The following is a 17,762-nucleotide window of genomic DNA, read 5'->3' as shown; positions in this document are numbered from 1 at the left end:
CTCCTTCTCCTGTGAAGGGGAGCTAAATGGTGGCACTCCGCAAGTCCGTATCCCTGGTTACACTGCGATGGAGCCAAACCCCAGTGCTGACACACAGTGACAAAGCTGGTGACAAAGCTGTCAAATTAGGATTCTGAACTCCATTTAGCTTTTCTTTGCACAGAAGTCAGTGAAAATCTGTGCAGGCTTCTTCACTGTTAATGGAGTCCCCAAGATTCATGTCATCCTGAAGCAGACAACTGCAACAGTTGGGATCAGACGCATCCTACAGCATCTGCATTTGCTCCACCAAATTTTAAGACAAATCCACTTTATTTACATGCATGCAGGGCAAAGCCATACCTAAATTCTTTGTTATCACGTATTATTTTATCAAAAAAACCCCACCAGACCCTAAACCTATTCAAACACATGGAACAAAATGGAAGATGCCCTCACCTCAAACCTTATCAACCAGAAAAAGGAAAATTCTCCTATTCCTGAACAGGCACATCAAGATTTCCTTTTTTTCAGATATGGAAATGGCTCCAGCAACAGTTTGAATATTTGACTGAAAAAGTCATACCAGATTTTTAAGTACTGCATTATTTATGACCCCTCCAAGCAAGCCAAATGACTGAACTGAAAACACCAATGATGGCAGAAAGCCTTGTCTGGAAGACAATTATTGCCAAGTTAAGAGGATCAGAGAGGAGCAGGACACTGCCTCTTTCAGTCACACATCCACAGCTGAGGGACAACAGAACATCTGGCTCAGCTTCTCCAAAAAAAGGCTGAAATGGATACACAGTGGTGTTTGTGAATAAACACAGAAAAAAAAAAACCCAAACCAACAAAAAACCCCAGCCAACAGAGAGGGGAGTTCGTGATGGGCAGGGAGTGCCCTGGGACATCTCCTGACACCTCCTGGCTCCACACAGGGCAGGAATAATGAGATGTGGTCACCCCAGTCACCAAGAAAAGTGGCATATTTGGCCACTTGGACCAAAAGGCAAATCATGGTCTAGAGGCACATTGGTATTATTTGCTGTGACTGTTCCAAGGGCTGCATTTATCCTCTGGGAAGTGCTATAAATAGACGGGATGTTTTCCAGAGGGAAGGGCGTTAGTGGTCACTTTTACCCAAAGAACTATCTTTAGGTCCAGCATTCAAGCCTTCTCCTCAGCTGACAGGTGTTAATTTGTTTCTAGAAGAATTAAAAAGTGACTTCTCTAGCAAATGTTTGATGGTCCCTTTCACCAGATCACAAATCAAGAATTTAACGTGTTCATATTAATTTCTCTTGTTCAATATATTTTTTGCTATTATTTACTATGCAACACAACTGATTATAGAGAAGTTAATCCATGCAGACTTAGCAAAGAAAACAGCAATTTACAGGTCTTTTAGTTGTTTAGTAGGCTTGGAATTTGGTGGGTTTTTTAAAGGTGTTTGCGGATGTTGGGTCCAAACAGTTACTTTATCACCTGAGGAAAATATTCAGTATTTATTTTGTTACAGCACAATACCAACAAACCTCAATCAAAGTTTGATTGTTTTGAATGAATAAATAGAAAGCAAAACCAATAAGAGTTTTCAAAGACCACTGGACTTGGTGGTCATTTCCACAACTGCAACATTTTACCAGCTATTTGAAAATACAGGATGTAGCTTCCCAGACAATCATAGTTGCTGTACACATATGGTCCTAATTAAAGCAAGAAAACCAGTTTATTCCTGTAAAACACTTCCTAGCAGCAGCAGCTGCCAATCACCTGATAACTCTGAACATGTTTTTTACTCAGGATTCTGATGCCTTTGAAACTTATTATTACCCAAAAGAGAAACCTTTGCTGACCTTATTAGCAGAATTGAAGATAAAGCCATTTGTTATTTGAAGGCATTCATACAAAGACCACCTACAGTGGGACTTAAAAAATCATCTTTCTAACAAAAATTGCAGAGTTTTTTTTGGTTTTTTTTTTTTTTTGTTTTTTTTTTTTTAAAAAAGAGCAGCATATATTGGGCTGGCAATTACTGGAAAATAGTTTAAAAACAGCACCATAGTTTTGTTTTCCCATCTGACTCCACCTGGCATTTTAAGTGGCCTGTGGAAACACTTTACTTCAGCCTTTCACCATCAGCAATAGAAAAAAATAAAGTTTGGGTTTTTTTTGTTAATTACTATGCACATTTTTTGCTAAAAAAAATATGAATTTTTACCTTTAGAATTTCTAAAATTATTTCAAGTGAATTCCAACACCCCCTATCCAGAGCACAAGTATAAACAAAGCCTAAACTAAACAGATATTAACCTTAACAGGAATTCAGGATTATCTCAGCACATTCTGCAATGAGTCAGCCCAGACTTATTTTACTCTTATCTGTCTTTTAGTGCTCATTGAAGACACTTCCAAAATAAAACCAGAGTTACTTCTATGTTTTAGTACAAACATTACTCAGACAAATGCACACCCTTGTACACCAGCATCCCCCTTTCTCAAGGGGCTGGAGAGTGGCACAGGCTGAGTGCCAGGTCACCTTGCTAAAAATTCTACTGCTGTGTCCTCCTGGTCACCACCACAAGGTCACCTTAGACATTTCCAAGAGTAGCTTCATGCTCACAGCTTATATCCCTGCTAATATTACTGGGAATTGTTTCTGTGCTTTGTTTTGGTTTGCTTGATTTTATACTTGGGTGGCATTTGTGTTGGTTTTTTGTTAGGAGCACAGGTAATTATTTTTTTATGTTGCAAAGCTAAAATCAATATTTTTAGACTTACAGTTTAAGGAGATTCCAAGTGTCATTTGAGGAGAGTTTGGTGAAACAAATAATTTTGGGTGATGGGGGAAAGAACCAGAACCATCTGGGGCATCAGAAATTCACTGTGGTGGAAACTGTATTTGAACAGAACCACAACTGCACAAGGACAACATAAAGTTTTGTACTTCAGGGCTTAATCCAGGATATTATACAAAATGAAATGGGAAAGTTTCAATCTATTTAGGACTCTTCCTGAAAGGACACACTGAAAAACTACAAAGCAAAACCTCCTTTTGATCTCTTTTTTTCTTTTTAGTTACTAAATGCTACTCTGCATCCCGTGGAAATGGCACCTGACTGAGGAATCCTGAGATACCTGGTCCTTAGGAATCTGCTGAGGTTGTTTCCTGCATTTGGGGCAGGTTTGGTCTAAAAGCTCATTTTTCTCCTTTTAATATTATTACAGTTTTGTACCATGAGATATTAACAGTATTTACTCTTACGTTTAAGATAAACAACTGATTGATTTAAAGGTACTGAAAAGAATCCATCACTGCCACAAGTGGCATTTCTAAAATCATTCTGCTCTCAGAGCTCCCTTGCCTGCTAGAACGATGCTGAACAGGTAACTTACAATGATGTGCAGCAGCAAGAGCACAAGTAAATACAGGCATGAGACCTAAAGAGACTCCTATTTCAAAACTGTCAAGTTTGATTTCCAGTTTTGTTCAAGTGGAGGCAACTGCAGGGTGACATGCTGGGCACCAACAACTGTGAAAGATTTATAGGGAAAAAAACCCCAAACTATCAGAATACTGAATGCTTTTCGTAGCAATACTAGTTAGCATGTAATTAATGTGTACAATTAGTTATTAGCAACTTTCTCAGAAGACACAGCAAGAATTTGCTGGAGTGTTTCAGATTTCTTAGGGGCAGGGAAAAAAATAAAAAAGCATTTGAATTTCAGGGCCGAGTTTGCATTAAGCTGTCAGTTTTATCATGGTAATCTGGAGCCAGAAACATTCATGTATTCAATCCACTCTAAAATTCAGAAGGACACTTTCTGGTTTTTCTTAGGTTTCACTTTCAACTTCCATTAAACTTCATCATACATCCTTCTTTGAAATATTTAATCTCAGCACAAGAGGGAATCTTCCAGAAAGACAGGAGATCCTGCAATGTGAGGAAAAAGGAAGCCAGTAACTATGCACTCACGATAAACCTGATTAAACAAATCCAGTTAAAATCTCATTCCTTTGTGGATAAGCACAGACCTCTACACAGATGCAAATTGTTTTCCAGTTATGCTGTAAACCCCCTCCTTCTGGGACTTTCCAATTTATGTCAATGTGTAATTAGCAAATGAATTGCTCTGCAGATTGCATTCAGTATTCTTTTCATTTTCTTTCCTCAACTCCCCAACTAACATAACCTTCCCACCTTCTCCACTTCCAAAACTCTCAAAAACATTTTCAACTTGCGGATTCTCAACAAAATCAGCTTCTCATCATAAAAAGTAATGAGAACTGGCAGCTGGCCAACAAATGACTTGGCAGAGGTAATCATCTTCCAGCACCCATAACCCAGCACAGGAAAACTGTCGGTGAGTTCAGGATAAATAGAAGCACAAACACTTGATGTGCTCAGTTGTAATGTGTAATGAAAATACGTAATGAAATTTTACCCTTCCTTCCTTTATTGACCCATCCCTGGAAGTGTCCAAGGCCAGGATGGATGGGTGGAACAACCTGGTCTAGTGGAAGGTGTCCCTGTCCATAGCAGGGGGTTGGAACTGGATGATCTTTAATGCCCCTTACAATCCAAACCATACTATGACTGATGACACACAATTCAAATGCTGAAACACAATCACTACCTTTGTAATACTGCTTTTCAGTACCTTTAAAAGGTTGCATCAGTTGCAACAAATGTAAATTGCTGCCAGTTAATCCTGTTTAGGACAAACAATTTCGGAAACCATTTCTTCGTTGGTATGATGCAGGATCAAGCATTTGCTTTGACCCAAATGGGACATTTTGCCTTTCACTCTGAAGCCCAGCTGAGGAGAGCCCTAGAATACTTACTCTATTATTCTGGTTATTTCTCATGCATCTCCTCCCTTTAAATACAGCATAACATCCACTGGAGGTGATAAAAGACCTTTATCTTCCTAAACTTCAACACACAGAACATCTCTCCTTATAAGACAGCTCCTACACCAGCCTGGCCAACTTGCCAAGAGATAATCTGTCCCTACAGTATTGTCCAAGGCTCCTCACTGCACCACCTCAGCCCCAAACATCCACTACAGCTTCTCACAGAATCACAAAGCTTGGAAAAGATGTGAGATAAGAGTCCAACCATTAAACCAGAATTATCCCTGAATACAGCCACCAAACAGGTCAGCCCCTCCAGCTTCTGCAGCAGCAGAGCACAAAGAGGCAGCTCTTGTACTCCAGCTCTTCTGATGAGAAGATAAAAAGGCAAAACAAGGCAAGCGAGATAATTATAAAAAAGACCCCAAAAGGTCAAAGATTAATTCCAAAAAATCCCTGTGAAATACATACTTAAGCGTTTTCCCTGAAATGCTTCACTTTACACTGCATTCATCAAATTGTTAATGTATATCTTTAACCAATTTTAGTTAAAAGAAGTCCCATAAGCCCATTTTTTAAAAATGTTAAGGGTTTTGTGAACTTGTAATGAGATACTTTATAATTGTACCTTTCTCTCCAGGTGGTAAACATTATACCTTTCTTTGTGCTTGGCTGAAGCAGATATATAAATGATTAAGTATTTTCTAGGAATGTGTCACTACTGACTTCTCCCCAGCAGAATGCCTCTATCAGACTATCACTAGGAAAAACTGGCAAACCTTACACTGCAAACCAGCTTCAAAATCTACACCCACCATTCTGAGCATTACTGAGGTGGACCTGCTGCAGAAACACCAGGAGGCCACGAAAAACCTGAGAGCTAGAGAAACTCTGGCAGGGAAACAAAAAGGTTAGGGGTGTTAGCCTGGAGAATGGAAGGCTCTAGAAGACCTTAGAGACCCTTCCAGTGCCTAAAAGTGCTCAAGGAGAGATGGAGAGGGACTTGGGACAAAGGATGGAAGGACACACAAGGGGGAATGGCTTAAAACTGACACAGGGCAGAGTTAGAGGAGATATTATGAAAAAATTGTTCCCTGTGAGGGTGGGAACCTGGCACAGGGTGCCCAGAGCAGCTGTGGCTGCCCCTGGATCCCTGGAAGTGTCCAAGGCCAGGCTGGACAGGGCTTGGAGCAACCTGGGACAGTGGAAGGTGTCCCTGCCCATGGCAAGGGTGGCACTGGATGGGCTTTAAGGTTCCTTCCAACCCAAAGCATTCTGTGATCCTGTGAAAGCTTTCCTGTAATCAGACCCCTGGTAACCACATGTACGTGCACTCATGGGTAACGTATGCAAGTATGTAAATACTCAGGCATGAAAATACAAGACAGCTTTTGTAGATAGAAATAAAGCAGCACTGTCTGCCAATTGTTAAATGCATGCCCAGAATGACTTTGTATAAAATTTGTATCTCTTAAAAAAACCTCTTCACTACCATTGCTTCAAGAAAACACACCTGGATTCTGCCACACATGTTCACTATAACAGCACCTTTGTGGCAGAATTTCTTTATGGTGATTATGAGGATGGAAACTGATTTATCTACCCCGAAGTGTCCCCAAAGGCAGGAGCTCATCCTCAAGAGCTGGGGAGGAGTCCCACACAAAGGAACAGCCAAGCTTCGCAAATCATCAAATAAACAAGAAAGTTTCAAATTTTACTGCTCATTACAGCAGGCCAGGAAACAGCAAGATTCATTTTACTGCCAATTCCATCGGGAATCCTGGAGGACAAGTCAGGAAGCAGAGGGCTGCGGGGGTGGGGGAGAGCATGGCAGTGAATAAGAATCAATACTTCACTTGCTACCAGGAAAATAAGGTTTGCAACAGTGGCAGCAAACAACTGGCCAGCTTCTCAGCACAGAGGACTTGACTTTAAACAATATCACCAATATGCAAACTGTAACTGCAGGCTGACATTCATGAATTACTTGCCTCCTACAAACCGGTCCTAATATTTTAAAAACATTTTAAAAGCTACATACACGTTAGATTTTGACAGATTTGATGCATCAAATGGATGCATTATTTGGGGCCGCTTCTCTGTACAAAATAGGTCCAGAAGAGTCTTATTTACCCATCTGTCAGGCTTTAACTATACTAATAAACATTCAGAAGAGACTAACAGTTTCTTGAAAAAAACAAATAAAGAAAAAGAAATCCCATTTCAAACCCCCCGACACCCTTAGAATCCAAGTCTATCATATATTTATTCAGCTTTAACTCACCATAAATTTTCTAGATAACAGAATTCTTGCTTTTAGTGCAGCCAATCACTTTTAATAATTGGGTTCTTTTTTGTACAAATCATACTTTATTATCTTGTACAAAGAAAACAAGAAGTGGCACTTTGCAAGTGATCATTTTGATAACAGCTGAATAAAGCCCACAAACTTCAGAGCAGGACTTGCTCTGTTCATTTGGTTAAAGTAGATATTTTTACTGCTAGTGTCTGTGTTACACAGTAGCAGCTGGCACTGAAAAGGACTGGACTGTGTAAGAGTCTTGGTAGTTTTTTTTTTTGTCTTACAGAAAACATTCCAGAAATTAAAAAAAAAAAAAAAAAAAAAAAAAAAAGGCCAAAATTATACCACAGCAGATCACGTGGAACACACTTTCACTCAGATCTATTTAGAAGCTACGTATGCTTTCCATATTCACCCTATCCATGTCCATTTTATGCCTCAACCTCTCCAAGTAAAAATAAAGCAAGCTCCCCTCAAACCCCAGCAAAAGCATAATTTATAGAAGATTAACATTTCCAACATTAAACTCTTGAAAGTGTCTTTGATGACATTGAAGCACAAAAGGCTTTTTTCCCCTCTGTGCCTGCCTACAGCTCTGGGAGCTCAGCAAACAATTTAAACCCAGTGAGATGTCACCCTGCTGGAGCCGAGCACTGGAAATGCAGCTTAGAGCAGGAACACCCACCAGAACCCACTCATGGAGACTTAGAAGATGTAGCTGAATGTTTCTGGGAGATTTTTCCAGCCAGCCTTCCACTGCTTAGAGGCAGGGGATGGTTTACAACCCTCACCAGCAATCCAGATGTGATCTTTATAAACATCTGAACAGGCTTGGCCCGTCACGGTTTTATCAGCCCTTCTCTTGTTTCAGCTTGGAAGATTCCATCCCTTCCTGGAAATAATTCTGAGCTGGGACAAGAGACCCACAGAGCCACCCAAACGGGTGGGCAGAGACCCTCAGAGCTCCTCAGGAGAGCAGGCACTGCCCAGGAGTGGTCAGGGCAGGTTGGAAGCCTACCCCAAACACCAGAATGACTCCCTGTCCCACCACCAGCCTCTGCCTGGGCTCCACAGCCCCAGAAGTCAGGATTTCATACTCTGCTCTGTCCCCCAAACAGAGCACTCTGGCAGCTCTCTGCTCCTTCCTAGGAACATATATCCACATTTCTCCAGCAAGACATATCCCCCAGGCAGGGAGGAAAAAGAGTGATCAGCCACATTTTCCCTTATGGATTCACACAGTGAGCAAAACCTATGGAAGAATGTACATAATTTCCCTATTATTTTCTTTTATTTTTTTTAAAGAAAATGTTAGCTCCTGTGGACAGAAAAACTTCGAAGACAATTGTCTAAATCTCTGTTGGCTGGGCATGAGTAATGGACAAATTCAACCCCAAGTTATCATTTCCATATCCAGGATTGCCTGAAACTGGATTTTTAATTGAAAATGTAATACTGACTCCCAACCACCGTGGTCATTGTCAACAACTTAAAATTCAGTAGATAACAGAAGTGCACTTGCTTACAGAGGGAACAGCAAAGATTTGACATATATATAAAAACTGTGGGATAGATCTAATTTACAACCATTTTCATGTCAGAACAGTAACCTTTACATGACAGTCAAACTCATAAATTGTTTCATGATGGCAAAACAAGCTTCCAACAGCCAAACCTATCTATGAGGGCAACAGGAATGTCCTTCACAACAGAGACCAAGTCAGGGAGCTCCATTTCAATTGGCCTTTTGCCTTCTCAACATTTCAGTTTTTATCCCTTTAAAGAAACAAAAAAGGGCCCACTACCCAGAGGCTTATTTGGAATGTTCAGCTTAAACTCTGAAAGCTGAAGCGTGGTATCGATCACGCTGCATTTTACTGATTATGTCAGAAAATGCTATTTGCATTTCTGAATACTGAATTAACAAAATGTAGGTCAACTTTGTTGGGTTTTTTTTTTTCCTAAAGGCATGTTAAACTTCTGAACACTTTAGTTAAACCACTGCATTGAAACCAGTATGAATTTAAGGTGACAACAAACACAGCAAAGAAATGACCACAATGCAGGTTACAGACTATGAATATATGGTATTCAGGCAAATTATCATCCCTATCTGCCAGCACACTTCTGCCTGTTAACTGCAATCCTAAATCAAATCTTGGGTTACTACAGGTTACTACAGTCTCCCTGGAACATAAAACCTACTGTATGGCTACTCTGGTTTCATGTAACAACTATGTCATTAGTTAATGATTTAAAATTTTACCCTCTGTGAGCAATTCACATTCCAGTGGACTGCTGGAGTAGTTTCCACCTTTTTTTTTCCCCTCCCCTTTAAAGGCAACTTAAGCGTTAAAATTCTGAAGTCAATATTATAAAAATCTGTTGAGACAATGTCTCAGGATCATTAACATATGTTCAAGTGTTGGAGTACTCTGAATCTTGGTGATGTAATGGCAAAAAAAAGTACACTCAAAGTATATTTTTTCAGCTATATTCAAAACATTTTTTTATTGAAGACACAATTAAAGACACTTATTTTGGCTTTTAACTTGAGATCCTCAGAACTCCTTATTTAAAATTATAATGAGTATTGCTCTCATTGCTGTTTTTTCCAATTCTATTTGAAAGAAAAGAAGGCAAAAAAGTTTGTGAAAACATCCTCAGGGACTCACCCTGTGATTTAAAAAAAAAAAACTCTAATGGTTCAGGCTCTACTGTGAACCTTTTTCATATAATTTACTGCAGAAGACAATTCACATCTGTAGGGACACTAAAACATTCTGTTACTCTAAATAACTGAAAACAGACACTCAGCTGACAGGCAAATTTTACAGAAGTCAGGAAAGATGTATCCAAAGACAGAAAACAAAACACCACAGCCTGAAGGAGGTACCTGAAGGACTGGACTGTTTTTCACTGCTATTTAACTTAGCACTTGGAAACAGCCAAGATTTTGCATCATTTATGAGGATCAAATTAATGCAGGCAGGTAAAAAAAGGGAAATTAATTTCTTTGGACTGAATGCCTGTTGCCCATCCATGACCACACTCTGAACAGCTCTGTCAGCACTGTTCAGTTTTCTATACATTTACGATACAGATTTTGCATTAGAGGTCTATGAGTAATATGAATTAATAAAAACAAAAAATAAAATATCTGGTCCATTTTATCTGTACTGATTTACAAAGATCCCAACTTTAGCTTTATTTTGTACTTTTTAATTATATTTTCCTTAGTTGCTCACATTTACCCCTGATAAAACAAACCTCACATACTTGGGTCTCCATTTTAGCTTGAAGTTTATTAACGTTCCCAATTTCCAGATGCACCAGGTGACCACAACATGAAATATTTCTGTAAAGAACTACTATTTCTGTTACTTAAAAAACTATCAGGGAACTGAATTCTCTGTGAATTTAGTATTCAAAGTACTTCCAGGCACCTACGTATCATTTCCAGTTGGGAGAATCTAAGTTTCTATTTCCCAGAACTAATTTAACAACACAGATAGGGACCAAAATCCTCCAGCAGCACCAACACCACAGGCATTTGAGAACATTACAATAATAATAATAAAATATGATTGTAGCAAACCTTCCATGCTCAGCTTTCATTTTGACAGACAACTAAATCCAGTGCACCACCATGTGGCAACATATTAGGGAATGGTTCACATACCAAGACCTGTTTTTTTTTTTCCACCTTCAGAATTTTTTGCTTTTTCTTAAAAAATAAACATTAACAAATCCCTCTTAATGTTTATATGGTCCCCCTTAACAAGTTATCACAGCTTCACTTATCTCAACAGCAATTTTTCAAAACAGCTGGACTAGCAAGAAAATGCTCGAGCATTTTTATTTGTAAAAACAGCATTTACCTAAAAACATAACTGCCCCAGGACCAGAGAACCAGCTCTGCTTCTTGCCAACCTCACTCCCTTGCACAGGAGAAATCTGGCAAAAGCCTATACTGCACATCGAATTCCTTTTAAAACATAAATATATTTAAAAAAATAAATCAAGCTAAATGCTGTTCTCACATCTGATTAAAAGCTTAAAAATCTTAGGAAAAAATCAAAACCTTGAAGGTATACACATACATTATTTAGCAGCTGCTCAGTTACTCTGGAACTGCTTCTTTCTAGCTTAACAAGAAGAAAATAAATGCTTTCCTTTTTTTTTTTTCTCCACGAGAAATACCAACACAAGGTCTCAACAACCCTAAGAAAATCCCCATTCCCAAAGCCACCACATGCCACTTAGTATCCTGGAATTTACTTCTGCAGCCAAATGCTAAACTCGGAGGAAAAAAAAAAAACAGCTTTTCATTAAACTGGACAGCCTTGGCTCCCACAGCACAGTGCTGCTGCATTTCACCGTATCACAAAATTCCAGAATTCAGGCTCAGCTGATTCTGGATTTCATGAAACAGAGAGTTAATTCATTATGCCTTAACATATTTGTGAGCCATTTTGTACCAATACACCGAGCTCAACCTGAATTAGCAGCAAAGACTCAGCACCAGCCTCCCTGCTAGGAGCCTTAGCTGGATTCTCTTCCCCTCTCTTGAAGCTCACCGGACCTAAAGGCTCTGCTAAAACCGCTCAGAAATCTGACAGAAAACTGGGTGAGGTGATGTGCAGCCACGCCAGGGAAGCAGGTAGAGCAACGGGTTCCCACAAGCTCCATACCTCGAGCACTGGGAAAACCTGTAGTGGAAGAGGTTGGAGCAAGCAGCACTCTCCTTCGAGAGCTCAGGACGGACAGACCCGCAGCCCTCCTGCTGCAAAAGTTGCTCTGGAGTGATATGAAAGTCTTACCACAGAGCTCATCGTCAATCCAACGCATGCACTGTAACCACATTTAAAAAAAAAAAAAAAACACACCCAAAAAGCCGGAAAAAAAAAAAAGATAATTCACCTCCTGCTTGAAGATGACGCTGGAGTTTCCTCATCTCCAACTCCAGCTCCCCTCCTTCCCCTCTCCCCCAGCCCAGCCCAGCTAACACGAAGCCTGAAAAGCTCCTTCTCTGCAAGGAAGACCATCACGATTTTCTGCCAAAGACAAACCAATAGCAAGAACACAATACACATTATGCAAGTTACTGCAGGGTTATGCAAGTTAGATGCATATTTTCACTCGCTCTGCCGAGGACTCCGAAGCCACTTGTTTGATGTGGATGCCTACTCTTATTCCGAGCTGTCAAATCTTCCTCTGCTTGTCTCAACTGGCTTTTTTACACTAAAATTTCAAGCAGCTGCTACGGATATTAACGAAACCCTTCTATTATATACAATAATACAGGCCATTAAAACCACAACATCTGAGCACAGGATCACATATGTCTACCCCAAACCAGGTTTTAGGAGATGTGGTAGGCAGAGCACAGCACCTTATTTACTGTAGATACCCCATGCACCACGTTGCCAAAACAGAGGAAAGCATCAGAAATCTCTTGAGCTAAACCAGGTCTTGTGGTAGAAGTATCATCTCATGACCAAAAGGAATTAAAGAGTTACATAAACACTCCTATACGGAAAATATAATTTTTTTTTGTTCAAACACCCTCCAAACCTGATAGCTTTTTTTTTTTTTTAATCTACCTCCATACTTCTGCAGTCAGCACTCGTGAAACAAGAAGACAGATTTCACATATGGCCTTACAATCAAAAGTAACTGGGAACAACTTCTCCAACAACATAGGAGCCCTCACTATTTCCAAGATGAGCCACACAAAAAGGCAAGTTTCTTGAGCACTAAATCCATCCATTTCAGGGGGAGAGCTATCCATCTACCATTTTAGACAACCACTCAGAGATCTGACCGTACCTACCAAGGAACATGGACATAACTCTTGATTTCTAATTTCTGCCCTTTCTCCCCTATTTACCAGCACTGCCTGTAACAAAGCATAGGAGTGATATCCAAATAACTTCCCAAGGCTGTGAAAAAGCCCCCAGAACTTGAACCCTCCTGCTCACCCACCAGACACAAGGACACAACCACTTACAGCCCCAAGACTGCTCCAAGCTTCCAAAAGCAAACAAGGTTAAGGGCACTCGTCAACATCCAGACTTTTGAGGGAAGCAGCTCCTTTTGGCAAGGCTAGATTCATCTCATTTGGGAGTAAATCCCAATCCAAGTGTGATGCCTTATGCAAGCAATAACTATTTACCTAAGGAGTTAAACAGAGCCTGCTTTTACAAGTAGCCTGTCTCTTTCTGAGGAGCACAAGTGACCTCCAACAAACCTGAAAGCTGCACAGATTCTAAAATGGGAGGCAGGGAGGAATATAGGAAAGAAATCTGGTTTTTTTTAAAAAAAAAAAAAAAGAAGAGAGAAGAGAGAGGGTAAAAGAATTTAAAATCTGTACAGCCAATATTTCAAAACCTTCCAACACACCCAGCACAGGTATCCCTTCCCTGGAGCAGGGCGCTAACTGCACAGTGACCACCTTATAAAGTTACCTCCTCAAACCTCGAGGAACAAGAGTGTATTTTTTTTAGTGACTGATAAAATTTGGTATTTAAACACTTTAAGCAAGTTCTCGGCTGCATCCACCAAGGAGCTTCAGAGACCCTTCATGCAAATACTTTCATCCAACAAAATAAATCGTAACAAAACAAAAACCAAAAAAAAAAAAACCAAAACAAAACAAAACCCAACAAAAACAAAATAAATAACCGGCCCAAACCCAACAAGCCCTCTATTCCCAGCAGCCTAGAGAAGATTATACGGTCACTGAAGAATGCGAGTTGTTACTACGTGCATTTTTAAACTGGGAGGGAGAATCATGGAGAAAGATAGAAAACAGCTCACCTTTATCCTGAGTGCAGGACAGGATCTCCTCCTCTTTGGGGTTAGTCACCTGGGTGATAATGGACGGGTTGTCCATGGAAACAGAGTGAGATTCCACCTGGCTATTTCCCTCTCAGAGGCAGGCTTGTGTGCGGGAGGGGGTGGGGGGGCGGGGGGGAAGCGGGTTTGTTTGTTTGTTTAAAAAAAAAAAAAAATCAAGACTCAGGTTTGCATTTGAAAAAAAAAAACCCTCAAAAAAACTATAAAAAAAAAAAAACTAACAAAAACAACCAAAACCTCAACAAGCAACACCTCCGGGAGCGAAACCGAGGGGAAGGGGGTGGGAAGGCCCTCAAACGCGATGCCACCGCGGCCTCCTACCGGCGCCAATTCTGCACGGCGAAGGGGGGGGGGGGGGGGAAAGAGCGCAAACGCCCCCCCCCCCAAAAAAAAAAAAAAAAAAAAAAAAACAAAAAACAAAAAAAAAAGGGAGAATTAATCCAATTCACCCTTCCGGGAAGCCCGCCGAACGCTTCCCCCCGAGCCCCCGCCGCCTCCCGAGGCGGGGGAAGAGCCCCCGTCCCTCCGCTCCGCGCCTCCCCCCGCGGCCTCACGCCGCCCCCCGCATCCACCTGAGCCGCCCCTACATACCCCCCCCCGCCACCCGCCCCCGCGCTTATCTCATCCCCGCGCCCCCCTTCCTGCCGCGGGCAGCGCTCGGCGGAGCGACGCCGGGCCGGGCCGCCCCCTCCTCCTCCTCCTCCTCCTCCTCCTCCCCCCGTTCCCGGGTCGCGGAGGGAAGCGCGGCGCGAGGGGAGGAAGGGAGGGGAAAGGGGCCGAGCCGCTCCCCGCGCTGCGCCACAACCCGCCCGCTGCCGCTGCTGCCGCCGCCGCGCCCCGAGCCCGTGAGCGCGCCCGGCCCGCCCCGCGCCGGGTCCGGAGCGAGGGGCGGGAGCGGCAGCGCCCGGCGGTGCGCGGTAAACAACGGGGCGGGGCGGGGCGGGGAGGGGCGGGGCGGGGCGGGGCGGGCAGCGCCACAACACAGAGGGGGCGGGGCGGGGCGGAGAGGGGGCGTGGCTTGAGGCGGAAGGCGGGGCCGGAGAGCCGTGAGGGAGCGGGGGGGGGGGGGAAATTCGGCCGCCATTTCCCGCCTCGGGCTGCGCGGGAAAAGATAAATCACGGAGTCGGAATTGTTTAGGTGGGAAAAGGGCTGTGGGATCAGCGAGTTCGACATTGTGTCAGCCACTGAGTACCCCGCGCGAGCTTTCCTTAAACACTTCCAGGGACGGTGATTCCACCGCCTCGCTGGGGCGTCCCGTTTCTGATCTCCAATGTCTAATAAACTTTTCTGTGAAGGAATTCTTACTAATGTCCTACCTGAATCTCCCCGGCACAACTTGAGATAGTTTCCTCTTGCCTGATCTCTCAGCCCCCGAAGCAGAGCCCAAATCCCTCCCCATGGCTGTCCCCTCCTGTCAGGGAGCTGTGCGGAGACAGAAGGTCCCTGCTGATCCCATTTCTCCAGCCTGAGCCCCTTTCCCAGGTCTGTTCCCTCCTCTGGACCTGAATGTTAATGCCTTCATGAACAGGTATAAACCATCCCATTGGAAGATGTGTGGAGTGAAGTGATTTTACAGGTCTCTGTAAGGTGTCTTTTTCAGAAGGAAGCGTGTAGCTCAAATCACAAAATCACTATTTGGAAGTGACTACAGTGGTCGTCTGGTCCCACATCCCTGCTCCATCCTGAGCACATGGCACAGGATGGTGTCTGGTTCTGGAATATCCCCAGGCAGGGAGACTCCACACCCTTTCTGGACAATCTTTTCGAGGCTCATTCACTGCACAAGAAGTTCTGCCTCCTGTCCAGGGGGATCTTCTTGGGGTCAGTTGCTGTTCATTCCTCTGGTGCCATTGCTGGACCCCACAGAGCAGAGCCTGGTCCATGCCCTGAGCCTTCCCTGCAGACGCTCACATTGGCAAGGTTCCCCTCTCAGTGTATCCTCTCCAGGCTGATCAGCCCCAGTTCCCTCTGCTTTTCCTCATAAGAGAGATGCCTCAGTCTGTTAATCTTCCTTGTGGACTCTGCTGGACCCACCTCAGGAGCTCCATGTCCCTCTTGTCCAGTTAAGGTATCCATGGCAGGCTTGGCTGCTTCTCTCTCAGCAAATACCTCTGTGTTTTACCTAAAAGGCATGTCTGGCTCCAGGAATTCCCAGCGCTACTGTTTGCTGGTGCGTGAGGATATAAAGTGTGGTGCACCTGTCCTGCTCCCACCCTCCTTGGTACCTGTCAGGACCTTGGGCCCGATGGTGGGAAAAATACATGGGGAAACCCAACCCAAATAATGGCTCTTCTGTGGGGCTGCCAGAGTCTAAAAAGCAAGAGAAAACTTTTTAAAAAGCATTGTGGTGTATTTAACATAAATAAGGAATTGTAACCTCCTTTACCTTTAGAAAAAAACCCCCCAAAACTAATGTACATTCAAGCCTCTGTTGTAACCTTGCTACACTAAAGATAGGTATAATTTTCTAATTAATTAAATAAATGGGGGAAATCCTTCTGTAGCCAGCATAGACCCAGGTGACATGAATTTTAGTAACACTGGTTACAACTATCTTGTTTTTGCACTAATAGAGGGAACTACTGACCATTTCCATTAATAGAATATTTATAAATTTATCTGTGAGCAGTTTTACCTAACAGTAACAAAACCATGGCATTGACTCCCCATCCCTGGAAGAGTCCAAGGCCAGGTTGAATGGGGCTTGGAGTAGACCCGGGATAGTGGAAAGTGTCCCTGCCCATGGCAGGGGGTTGGAACCTTTAAGGTCCCTTCCAACCTCAGCCATTCTGGGATTCAGTGATTCCTTTCAGCCTCCAAGATGGGTTGCACAAATTTTTGTGTTTAATTCCAGCAATTTAAGCAGCTGCTTCTGTTGCAGCTCTTCCTCACTGTGAAAGAAGGCTATGGGCCCAGCCTCGAGGAATTTCTGCTCTGCAGCAGTGCCATTTTCTGGAGAAAATTACTTAACAGCTCAGGGGCCTTGATTCATTCCCGCAGTCAACAGATTTAAACATTTTGCTGTGAGCCTTCAAATCACTGTGCCCTTTTCAGTGTAGGAAAAGTCATTCGAAATCTACCTGTGCTTTCTGTCTCCAAAACTAACACTCCCTACAGAGCAGTACAGGCAGAGATACCTGTATTGCAGGTTTCTGGGACTCGTATTTTAGGTTTTCCTGTCCTACTCTTATGACAAACACTTGCACAGGGAGTGAAGGCAATGCCACTGCTTGCACTGCATCCAACTGTGCAAGTTCCAACCTGCTCCTTGGCTTTGGCTGCTCCAGACAAGAGTCTTGCAGTTGCACACAGTCCCTCGCAGGCTGGATCGGGCGCAGAGGAGCAGGAGTTGGTACACGTTGGCTGGTGGAATTAGCCCTGCTGCCTGTGAAGGCTGGGAGCTGCTGCTCCAGAGCTATTATGCAGCTTTATCGCGGAGCTGGTTATGTTGTAACCCTGCTTGATCTTTTACCCGCCCAGGCACTGCAGGCATTTTTAATTATCTGAGGGTTAATTTGCATAGGAGCTTTTGCTGAAACAATAAATTCATACCTCTGTTATTATCTGGTATGAGTTTCTGTATCAATATTTATATTTGGGTAAAACCAAAGAAGCTTCCTGCTACCATTAAGACAAAAGAATTGCTTCAGAGCAAGTTCAGGAGTCAGCCAGCACTAAGAACACCTTCCACTTCTTTTCAGGGAAAGGGAAATTGTAGTGTGTGGTGAGAGAACATGTGTTCCAATGCTTCATTTCGA

At 42.8% G+C, this 17,762-nt stretch overlaps 1 protein-coding gene across 7 annotated transcripts in view; it reads right to left on the bottom strand.

Moving 5' to 3' along the window:
* CTDSPL (CTD small phosphatase like) overlaps window positions 1-14,363 on the bottom strand; it is a 79,624-nt gene extending 65,261 nt beyond the window's left edge. For 5 of the 7 annotated variants that reach the window (XM_062505950.1, XM_062505968.1, XM_062505954.1 and 2 more), the window contains exon 1: window positions 13,965-14,362. In XM_062505950.1, coding sequence (XP_062361934.1) covers window positions 13,965-14,040 — 76 coding nt within the window. In that variant the 5' untranslated portion in view covers window positions 14,041-14,362. Of the gene's footprint in view, window positions 1-13,964 lie in introns of all 7 variants that reach the window. The other 2 variants (XM_062505934.1, XM_062505942.1) reach the window with 2 other exon arrangements.
* Between the last annotated feature and the right edge of the window lie 3,399 nt (window positions 14,364-17,762).

The sequence above is a fragment of the Cinclus cinclus genome, chromosome 1 (assembly GCF_963662255.1).
Source record: "Cinclus cinclus chromosome 1, bCinCin1.1, whole genome shotgun sequence".
NCBI lineage: Eukaryota > Metazoa > Chordata > Aves > Passeriformes > Cinclidae > Cinclus > Cinclus cinclus.
This window is presented reverse-complemented; position numbering and strand designations above follow the sequence as displayed.